At 33.8% G+C, this 12,334-nt stretch overlaps 1 protein-coding gene across 1 annotated transcript; it reads right to left on the reverse strand.

The window, feature by feature from the left end:
• Positions 1 to 5,005: 5,005 nt before the first annotated feature.
• On the reverse strand, positions 5,006 to 12,168 carry LOC108674127. The gene is made up of 4 exons (XM_018162036.2): positions 12,156 to 12,168; positions 11,309 to 11,374; positions 8,041 to 8,277; positions 5,006 to 5,304 (listed from the first exon to the last, which is right to left on the reverse strand). The coding sequence occupies exons 1-4, from the start codon at positions 12,166 to 12,168 to the stop codon at positions 5,222 to 5,224; spliced, it is 399 nt and encodes a 132-aa protein (XP_018017525.1). The 3' UTR covers positions 5,006 to 5,221.
• Between the last annotated feature and the right edge of the window lie 166 nt (positions 12,169 to 12,334).

Below are 12,334 nucleotides of genomic sequence, written 5' to 3' on the forward strand. Positions count from 1 at the left end.
TTTAGATCCCAGTTTCAAACAACATTACTTTAATTCGTTGTAGTCAGTATGAAAGTATGATACTGAGTATACATAAGTACTGATACTGAGACAAAAGTATGAATATTATTGAGCTTGACAAATTATTTTCTAAGAACTTTGCAATATTCTATTTTCTTAGATCGATGATTTTGATGTTTCAATTTCTAATTATCTACGCCTGAACTTTTCATTCAATCAAACGAATTTTTGTTGCCATTTTCCTTGCTATATTTTTCTCAGATTCCCATCCTTCTATTTTCACGGCTTTTATCTTCTTTCTATAATATTTTTCGTTTACGTGTACGCATTTATCGATGAAATTGCAGAGAAATAATTGAAACTTTATATGACCAATTTAATCACGAACGGTCACGTCGATTTTGTAATGTAATTTCAAAAGCTTCACTTTGACCATATTTTGCGTTTACACGTAATTTTCTTGACTGTTTCCTTATATTGCAATTTTACGTCACTTCTGGAGTTTTTCAATTTTGCAATTATACGTAATATTTTTCTTTTCTTTTTTACGTAAATTTTCTTAATTTTCTAAATTTTACACAAATTTTCTCAATTTTAGCAATTTTTCTCATGTTTACAATTTTTTTCCATTTTGCGTCAATTTTGGATATATACATCAATTTTACAATTTTTCTTTAATTATGCAAGCTTTCGTTAATTTTAAGATTTAATGTTACTATTCACAAATCTACTCCATTTTTGCAATTGAAAGATGTATTCATTTTCTGCTTATAACAAATCAATAACTTATCGGCGCGATACCGAATTCGATGGCAGGATTTGAGAGCGGCAACGCGGGGCCGTTCTCGTTAAGCTCTTAATGAGGCCGTTTCGTCGGCACTCAATGGCGGCGTTGAAAGCCCAACTGGGGCCCGGAACTGAGCACTCTTCTCTTCATGACTCTCAAGTAAATGAGTGAGTCATGGTGATCCACATTTGAGAGTCAAAGTTAAAGCAACTAAGTAATATGCTGAATCACTTGGGCCACTCAAATTTACCGTGACTTACTTCAGTGACCCAAAAGCATATGACGACTCAAAGACATTATGACTCACTTTGGCGATTCAGAGCCAGGTGTCTCACTTTGGTGACTCAAAGCCAGGTGTCTCACTTTGGTGACTCAAAGCCAGGTGTCACACTTTGGTGACTCAAAGCCCGGTGTCTCACTTTGGTGACTCAAAGCCAGGTGTCTCACTTTGGTGACTCAAAGCCAGGTGTCTCACTTTGGTGACTCAAAGCCAGGTGTCTCACTTTGGTGACTCAAAGCCAGGTGTCTCACTTTGGTGACTCAAAGCCAGGTGTCTCACTTTGGTGACTCAAAGCCAGGTGTCTCACTTTGGTGACTCAAAGCCAGGTGTCTCACTTTGGTGACTCAAAGCCAGGTGTCTCACTTTGGTGACTCAAAGCCAGGTGTCTCACTTTGGTGACTCAAAGCCAGGTGTCTCACTTTGGTGACTCAAAGCCAGGTGTCTCACTTTGGTGACTCAAAGCCAGGTGTCTCACTTTGGTGACTCAAAGCCAGGTGTCTCACTTTGGTGACTCAAAGCCAGGTGTCTCACTTTGGTGACTCAAAGCCAGGTGTCTCACTTTGGTGACTCAAAGCCAGGTGTCTCACTTTGGTGACTCAAAGCCAGGTGTCTCACTTTGGTGACTCAAAGCCAGGTGTCTCACTTTGGTGACTCAAAGCCAGGTGTCTCACTTTGGTGACTCAAAGCCAGGTGTCTCACTTTGGTGACTCAAAGCCAGGTGTCTCACTTTGGTGACTCAAAGCCAGGTGTCTCACTTTGGTGACTCAAAGCCAGGTGTCTCACTTTGGTGACTCAAAGCCAGGTGTCTCACTTTGGTGACTCAAAGCCAGGTGTCTCACTTTGGTGACTCAAAGCCAGGTGTCTCACTTTGGTGACTCAAAGCCAGGTGTCTCACTTTGGTGACTCAAAGCCAGGTGTCTCACTTTGGTGACTCAAAGCCAGGTGTCTCACTTTGGTGACTCAAAGCCAGGTGTCTCACTTTGGTGACTCAAAGCCAGGTGTCTCACTTTGGTGACTCAAAGCCAGGTGTCTCACTTTGGTGACTCAAAGCCAGGTGTCTCACTTTGGTGACTCAAAGCCAGGTGTCTCACTTTGGTGACTCAAAGCCAGGTGTCTCACTTTGGTGACTCAAAGCCAGGTGTCTCACTTTGGTGACTCAAAGCCAGGTGTCTCACTTTGGTGACTCAAAGCCAGGTGTCTCACTTTGGTGACTCAAAGCCAGGTGTCTCACTTTGGTGACTCNGTTATGTTGAAAAGTTGACATTTTCATTTAATGCAGGTTTTCTCTACTTGATGGGAAATGGTAAAATATCATCGCAGGTTTCATTTTCTCATTAATTTTATAAATTTACATTGAGATTGTCATTGAATTTTTATCCTATGCGATACATTTTGATATGTAGTAGTTATATTGTACATACTCGTATAAAACACATATTTTGAAGAGGTTATTCATAGATATTCAGCGGAAGTTAATTAAATGGAAAATCATTAAATCAGTTAACATGATAAAAATGCTATTTTTTACCAAAAAATCGGTATATTTTATAGCACTTCTACAAATTATACAATAAAAAACAGAATTTGTTTAATTCGAATAAAAAAACATTACTGATATATTGTTCCCCGAAAAACTATAATCAAATTTGATACACCAAATTTATTTTATTTTTTAGTCAAAATTATTTCACAAAAAAAAAATAATTTGCATTACACAGAAGCCACTAAAATCCACACCCAGAAAAATGAGTGAAATTTTGTCCAAATATCGACGCACTGTTGCCCTCATGTGGGTCATCTCAACCCAGTTTGTCTCACCATACGACGTATCAGTGCTACGCCTGCTATATGCTCGGGCTGTGGTACACAAGGTCACTATTTGGACAACATTGCCCACTTATTTATCTGAGAGTATGCGCTGTCAGTCTGAGAGTATGCGCTGTCAGTCTGAGAGTATGCGCTGTCAGTCTGAGAGTATGCGCTGTATTTATTTATTTATCTGATGTCAGTATTTATCTGAGAGTATGCGCTGTAAGTCTGCGGGGTTTGTGGACCAGATTCCATTTCATTTCCGGGGCTACACGAGTCGGAAATGGGACAATTATGCGAGTCAGAAATGGGACAATTATGTGAGTCGGAAATGGGACGATGTTCCTGGCTGTGAAATTATAGTCCAAAATTCCTGATAATTCGAACAATTATTATTCTATTACAATTTAAAATATTGAACAAATTTGTAACAGCTTAATAATATAATTGAATTGTGTAATATGAATTGTATTAGGTGCAATTGAATTGTCAACTATAGAAGTAAACTGTCGAATATACAATTTAATTTCCATAATATACAATCGAATTGTATAATATGCAATTAACTTATATAATATATAATTAAATCGTATATTAAACAATTGATTTGTTCAATGCAAAATATTATTGAATATTGTATTGGAAAGTATCGCCCGTTTTGCCCGGTGACAGCTTCTGGTAATTCTGATCGTGTTTCTCTATCTTCTGAAGGATATTGAAATATATAAACAAATTAATTGTTTGTTCATACAAATTCATATAATTCATTATATGAATTTATGTTATAATTTTAACTTAGTATGCGCAGGAATTATCGTTTTTTTCAAATATTCACTAATGTCGTATTTATGAAAAATATTTCATAATGTGAAAATTTCACACAATTTTTATTAATAATCAAATTTTACAGATAACATCTAGATAAATAATTCTTTATTCAATCACATTCAACAAATATATTCATTATTCTTCGTTCACAAACGCGATCTTAGAATGCGAACGATATACAAAAAATGTCGTTGTTATACAGTAATATAAATTTATATACAAAATAATTTAAATAATTTAAAAAATTCAAGACATTGAATCTCAAATTTTATAATTATAATTCACTTTGCTGTAATCACTTTAATCTATTCTTGAATAAATAAAATACATATTTCATATGGTAGATTTTGGTATAAATAAAATATTTGAATAAAATTGGAATCACTTAGAGATGTAAAATTCAAGTAGATGTGTCGTGCAGCAATTCAAAATTGAAAGGAGATTTGTACAAGTTGATGAAAATGTCATCGATATAGAAAAAAATATATTTTCAATTTAAAACAAAAACGATAAATTTTATTTAATATAAGAACAGCTGCATGTATATTTTTCACCTCATATAAGAAGTTCTCAATAATTGTTTCAACATAAAATTTTCAGTATCATTGCCCCATAGTACAAATTTGAACCAACGAAAGGTTCCTGAAATTCTTCGTAATATTCCTATATTTTTCATATATTAATAATGCAATATTATTAATTATAGTTAAGCGCTCTATCGAGTCTTTAATAAACTAACCAGCTCCGTAAAATTCGAAAGTTGAAGCCTTCACTCATTGAAATGAGTGTAACAATATCTAAAAACTATTCAATTTTTGGCCCTGCTTGGCTAAGTTTTCCTGGCCATTTAAGTCCGTCCATAGTTCTTATTAGTGCCAAAAATGAGTCACTATTTAGACATTATGAACCATTTGCTTGCCTGAGTGTTGGAGCCGTCTAAGCTAATGTCCCCACGATCATATCTATTATTATTCATTATAATAAACATATTCTAATCTGATTATATCACATCTATAATTAAATAGACATATAGAGTGCACATAGAGTTTGTTCGTTCTAATCCCTGGGGATCTAAGTTGTTATAGTTTTCTCTTCGTACAACGTTATAAACTTTTTTATTGTTACTTCATTACATTTATGATATGCAAATAATTTGATACGCATTTATCATTTGTTTGAAATTGAAAGAAATTAAAATTTGAGTTTTTTAAAAAAAATACAATTTTTAAATATTATTGAACAGCGAACTGCATTTTTGATAATTTTGTTTTGAACCTACACCCAGTAAAATGAGTGAGCAATTGTCGAAAAAATCAAGGCATTTTCTTCTTTTGCGTGGGTCAGCCTGACCCAGTTTGGGGCGTATCAGTGCTACGTCCACTCTTTACTCGTGGGTAAGAAAGAGTGTCACTATTTTGACAATATGACCCATTTGCCTCTATGAGTGTACACGTAGATATATAAATAATTAAACTTCAGTTTATGGAGTCCGTATATGGTTAAATCCATGGAGATTTTTAGAGGTTCGCTGGACCAACGAAAATCTCCAAGTCAAGGACGTCGTAGAGGCGCTCCTTGGAGTACCCCGGCACCAGCACGCCTGTAGGAGGGGAATGTGTAATATATAATACATAAATATGAACTCAACATATAAATATATCGAATATGAAAGTGAATTTCAAACCTTAGATAATAGAAGTTATCACTGTTCTTTTAATTTATGTAAGCAATCCAAATCCTTGATTAATATATGTCATTCTCATTCTAGTAAAAGAATTTTTAACATCTAAACCCCTTTTAATCGCTAAACCCATTTTTAACCTTTAAATAATAGTTCTTAAATAATGGAAGTCATTCTTATTCCTCAATTGATCGAAGTCAAGTTATTCTTCTTCGCATCAATTTTCCCTTAAAGATTTGTTCTAAATATCAGTTATGGTTGGATATTACGTATTTTCTCCCTTACGACAATAGTTAACTTGTTTATCATAAATATATAATCAAAAATTCAATAGTATTATAATTCTTTTCATAATAATCAATGTTCAATTTTTCATATATGAGTTATCCAGCAATGTTGGATTTAGTGCTTAATCCTCGAATAATTTGAAATATTTTCGGAATAATATTATTGCAAATTTTTCATAATTTTAATTTACACCGAAAAAGAATAATTGTCAAAATATGTGACCATTTTATAATTACTATGTCAGCCTTCACTAAATAAATATCACATAACTGCTAAAATATATGGCAATTGTCTCACTCAGACCGAATACAATCTCGTTAATTGATTCATTAATGAGCTTACGTAGTTAATTAGATGCATTAATTAGATAACATTTATTGGCCTGCCTGACGCTCAGGTGCTGAGATTAGTGACGTATGTTAATTAATGTTAATGTTATTGTTGATGTTAACGTTAATGTAAATGTTAATGTTAATGTTAATGTTAATGTTAATGTCAATGTCAATGTTAATGTTAATGTTAATGTTAATGGTAATGTTAATGTTAATGTTAATGTTAATGTTAATGTTAATGTTATTGTTAATGTTAATGTTACGTAGAGACGTCTGTAAAAAAAATTTTGTTTCGCTCAAGAACTTTTTCTTAACTTTAAAAAAAATGCATGAGAAATTTAGAATTTTTTAGAACTTTATAATTTACGCTTTTGAACTAGAGAAATGATGACCTTTTCGCATTTCAATTGAAAAAAAAAATCAACCGGAATATTTTGTGATCTAACGTTCCACTTTAGGGTTCATAACTGTTGCGCAAATCTAATTATTTATTAGGTGGTTTAATGATTTAATTGTCTTTAATTTGACATAAAGAATAATCTGTCGTTGATAATGAAAGTTTCAATATAAGTAAATTTAACAATATATACGTCTAATTCATCAGCCAAAATTATCAGCTGAAACTTTTAATATTACTTTTTACAAGTTAGAAAGGCTTAATCCTTGGGTTTGAATCTGAATAATATTTACGGAAATCATCCAAATAACAGAAAGGGACTGATCATCACGATCATGTTAAATTTAGTATATAATTTAAATATTAAATAAACAAATATATCGAGCATATTTCCATTCCAGTCACCATTTGAAATATATAATATATAATCGCTAAACAATGAAAATATATTTCCCTATATGACATTCATCACTCACTCTGCATCAAGAGTTTGTAAATATAAGTCTTGTCCTCCTCCAGTCCGCTGGTTAGCTTGGCCGTGTTCTATATTTACAAGACCTACTTGTACATGTAGGATACATATACAATAGTACAGTGAATATCACATTATATTTTCGTTATACTATTGATAATATATATCACTATACTAAAGAATAACATTCTTGACTCACTCTGGATCATGACTTTGCACTTGTGTGTTGATGTTAATCTTATACTCGTTATACTAGTCCAGTTCGCTGTTTCAAGTCCTACCTCCAAGTCCTACACATACAATATCATATTTTCACTATACTATTAAAAATAAATATCAACTTACCAGCGAATAACATACATGACTCACTCTGCAACATGAGTTTGTACATAAAGGCTAAAACTAAAAAAGTTGCATAAAACATTTTACTGAATAGAAGTCCTAGATAAACAAAACAGAACGTTTCGGGCTATGCCCATCGTCAGCTAGTAGAATACATCTGGAAATACATGGAAATCAATTTTAGTAAATAAATTTAGAAAATGATAAGGAAAGAAAGGAAAACAAACACAACTATTGACCTAGAATCGAAAGAGGAGAAGAGCTGGATTGGTTATTCAATTTAGGTTTAAGTTTATGGATGTAAAGAGACTCTAAAATTCGTAAATCGGTTTGGCTGCTAGCGTTACAAAGAATTTTAAATTGATTGATGGACACGGGAGGAGCAAGTGNTGTGTTTGTTTTCCTTTCTTTCCTTATCATTTTCTAAATTTATTTACTAAAATTGATTTCCATGTATTTCCAGATGTATTTTACTAGCTGATGATGGGCATAGCCCGAAACGTTCTGTTTTGTTTATCTAGGACTTCTATTCAGTAAAATGTTTTATGCAACTTTTTTAGTTTTAGCCTTTATTCTTAAACTTAGAAGAACTCCTCGAGAGTGTGTACATGTAGGATACATGTCTAATAGTACAGTGAACAGTACTTAGTCCTACATGTAAAATATCATATTTTCACTATACTATCAAAATTACATACACATTCGAATAACATTCTAGACTCACTCAGGACCATGAGTTTGTACTTGTATGCCCTACATGTACAATATCATATTTTCACTATACTATCAACATAATATATCACTATATAACATCCAAGACTCACTCTGGACCATGAGTTTGTACTTGTAAGTCTTCCCCTCCCGCAGGCCCACCGTCGTGGCGGCAGGTCTTCTCCTGACCAGCAGACCCGTTGACGGGTGCAGGGCAAACCTGTGGTCCCCCGACGGGCTGAAGAGCTGGTACGTGAAGGAGGCGCACGGGCAACGGGCAGACTCGCCTGGGCCCAGGGGGCACGTCAGGCCCAGGTCGTCGTCTGAGGCCCACGCACGGTATGTCGAACCTGGGAAAATAATAAAGTTTCTTTTGCATTAAGTTGTATAAAGAATTTGATTTTAATCGAAAATCTATTGAAACTGTAGGGACACTATTTATCTTTGTTATCAGTTTTTTAATTTTCTAGAATATTTATCTTTTTCGCAAACCATCCGAGCTACTTATAGATTGACATTTTGTTTCTTCGTCGATTCATTTATCTGTAGTATCGTAACAGCCTGGTCCGCCAATGTTTGGGGTGAGACATTAAATAGCTCCTGTTATATTGATCTAATTTGTAATATTTACTTATATAATGTACTTCATTTATTCATCTCGATATGTATTATGCAACTAGTATTATAGCCGTTCGTTCATTCTACAGTTGCAACCTCTATACTTAACAAAATACACTTTGAACACTATCCTCGGCAAATTCGTGTTATAATCCCCGTTCTAAGTTCTTAAATTGTAGCGGTTTCGAAACCAATCGATCCGCTATAAAACATTTTATATATTTTGAAATCGAAATATTTTTTCGAAATGTATTGTAATAGAAAACATATATGCGAATTTCTTTCACTTATTAAGTACACTTAGCAAAATCAATAAGGTTTTGTCCAAAGACCGATGCACTTTTGCCATTATATAGGATCATCTCTACACAGTTTGGCCAGAAAAAAGGACGTAATATCAGTGGTACGCTCAGCAAGCGTGTCCTTATTTCGAACAAATGGCCCATCTATTTATTTGAGTGTACCATGATATCCTTGTTTCGCATTTTAGAATAATCCATTCGGTTTGGTCTTGTGACTTTTTGTCGATAACAAGACCTTGTTCCTAAAATATAAAATTTCGTACTTTATAATCTACTTAAAATTCACTATATGGCATTCGATTTTGATTTTCAGCCTTATTATTAACTTATTTTTTTGTTAATTTTAATGAATTGTTTTAGTTTAGTTTAACATTATAAAGGTTCTAAACAAATTTCCATTAATGGACCGACGATCTCAGGCCGATTGCCTTCTAAAAAGTCTCAAACTTATTAATATATATAAAATAACCTACACGATTACCCCTGTTTTTTTTCTAGAGAGGCCTATGTAAAATTACACGCCTCGAGACTAAGTGGTTACCGTGCTTTGAAAATAAAACATGTAAGTCAATGAGGCTCTTTATTGGAGGCCATATTTTATACCGGAATGGATTACCATTTTCTTAATTCATACACACCAGAGGTTCTCATTAACTTATCGTAATTCAATAGAGTCCTTCCATTACAGGAAATATTTTAATTTCCTGCTTAATACTCACGAGAATTATTTCAAGCGCGTAATCTCCAGATCTCGAGATCTCACAGAGCTAAGAGGCTCCACGCAGCATTGCTATCATTTGCAGCGACACAAACCTTCTTTATCGACGCTTCAGGGAAATAAAAACCTGGAGAAATTCAAGCGCTAGTCACATAATCTCAGGTCCCTTGACTCAAACGGGCCATCTCTTCTGCTATACTCGGAAAAACAATTGGGTCATATTTGCCCTATTGTGACACACTTTGTCGCACTCAGCACTGTCAGAGAGTGGATTTAAGACTTATTCGTCCATATGCTGGGACAAATTGTATCGGGGCATACTGAGTGTTAGAGAAGTACATCCAGACCAGGGGCCATACTTTCAAAGTTCGCTAAGTGAACGCAAGTACTTACGCTCTATTTTCTTGTCTATGATTGGTGGATTTGGCTTGAAAGACAGTCAATAGTTGGCTGATGAACTTACGATCTCTTAACTTTTTTTGAAAGTATGGGCCCAGGGCACAAATTTCATCAATATTTGGACAAAGTGTCACCTATTCCTCTGAGTGCAGGAGAAAGGTAATCTCATCGGACGGTATGTAGGCAGATGTTCTTTGCCTCCAAGTTTGGAGACAAAACAACATCGTATATTCTGAGTGCTTGAAGTTATAAATGTAAGATTTTTTTAGGAATCAGAAATGTGATTATATTTAATAGGTATTTAAACATGGTGTTTTAGTTTTTATTTAAATGGTGTCCAATCAGGCATCTCATCGTACATAGCAGCGTATCGGAACCTTCAATCATCGCCTATTCATCATTTTAATAGATTCTCCATAAAAATTTTAATTTTGGATGAAATCCATATAAGGCCATAGAACGTCTTTAAATTGAAACCGATCATCAAGGAGGGATTTTTCAATTTATGCGCAATTTTTCCTCTTCGTAAAATTTTAGGATAAATTTTGCCCCCATTTAGATTCAGTACCGTCAAAAAGTATGCCAATTCCATACATGGTTATGGGGCACTGCAATAAAAGAGGAAGATGAGGCTTGTGAATATGCTTGAGGCTTTCAGTAAGTTATACGCTTTTGTGTACAAAAACTCTCATTAAATTTTGAGTGGTAAACTTTTATTATTCTGTGAATGCTATAAAAAATGGATGACCGAACTGTACAGCTCCACATTCCCCACTTGTAATACAATAAATAACTAAGTGGCCAACATTTAGATTGCCATAGTCTGACTCCATCACCATTTCTCCAGCATCACTAGTCGATATTGGCTGCCATCTGATAGGATATTGGCTGCCACGATTGGATATTGGCTGCCACGATTGGATATTGGCTGCCAAACAATTTTATTTTTTTAAGTATCGGGATATTCAACATCGACTGTGTTGGCTGGTGGGATTGACAGAGATGGAGTGGACATCTTTTATGTAGCTAATTTCATGTTATTTTAGCAAGTGAAAGTACATTTGTTTTAAAAATGTTATTATTAGTAGTAACAAAACTAATTAATTGTCATATAATATATTAAATGTCATATAAGATATAAAATGTAAAGATCTCATCTCACCTCTGATATTGCCGCATAAAATTAAGTTATTCCGTATTAACTTTGAACAATTTTCAATAGATGCATGATAAGTAATATCAACTTAAATAATTCCAAAGTAAATTCTTATTCAAAATGAACTATATATTGCTTCTAAAATAACTGAACGTGTTTAAATTAAGAAGCAAATATTTTCATCTGACCCGTGACGTTGACGGGCACTACGGTCGTGGCGCGGTGCACCAGGAACCGCGGCGCGTAGTTGTCAACTGCAAAATAAAATAGAAATAAAGTAATTTCAAACATTACTTATAATATTAAAGGTAATATTTATCATACATGTTACATTTATCATTCGAATCAGATAGAAAAACTACGTTTTTATTAAAAATCTTATATAATTTTATCGTTTTTGTCCATTGCTAAGCTTCGAGTTCCCACGAGAATAGTGGACCCTGTTTTGTCATTTTGTTCCACTGCAATGAAAAATCGTTTTCTTTAATTATCATTTTATTAACTGAACTACTTTTTAATTTAAAGATATGCTATTCTAATAATTTTCAGCTATCTTACAAGTGCATAACTTAGGTTATTATTTCAATATATAATATCTTACAATAAAAGATAATATGTTCAAAATGAGAATCCTACTTATTTTGAAAACTATTTCAAAAAACAAGCGCAAAAATAACGTTATTATTTCAATACATAATATTATTAAATAAAATATTTATTATATATTATTATAATATACAGATTATAATATTTCCCCATTTTCAAAATCAAAGCCACAAATCAGGATTATTGAAACAGTTCATACATGAAGTTCAAGTTTGATCTTTATTGTCTATATAGGATCACAAGTTTGTATGAAATTTTAATTATATTTACGATGTCTACCTAGAAAATTGTGCTTCAGAGAATTTAAGAACTCATGATTTTTTATAAAATAGAATACAATTTTTGAAATGAGTGCCATATTCACCATCACCACTCACCATATGCTCAGTTCACCATCACTCACCATCATCACTCACCATCACCACTCACCATCGCTCACCATCACCACTCACTATCACCACTCACTATCACCACTCACTATCACCACTCAATATCACCACCCACCATCACCACTCACCACTCACCATCACCACTCACCATCACCACTCACCATCACCACTCACCATCACCACTCACCATCACCACTCACCATCACCACTCACCATCAC

The sequence above is a fragment of the Hyalella azteca genome, unplaced genomic scaffold (genome assembly GCF_000764305.2).
Source record: "Hyalella azteca isolate HAZT.00-mixed unplaced genomic scaffold, Hazt_2.0.2 contig9635, whole genome shotgun sequence".
Lineage (NCBI taxonomy): Eukaryota > Metazoa > Arthropoda > Malacostraca > Amphipoda > Hyalellidae > Hyalella > Hyalella azteca.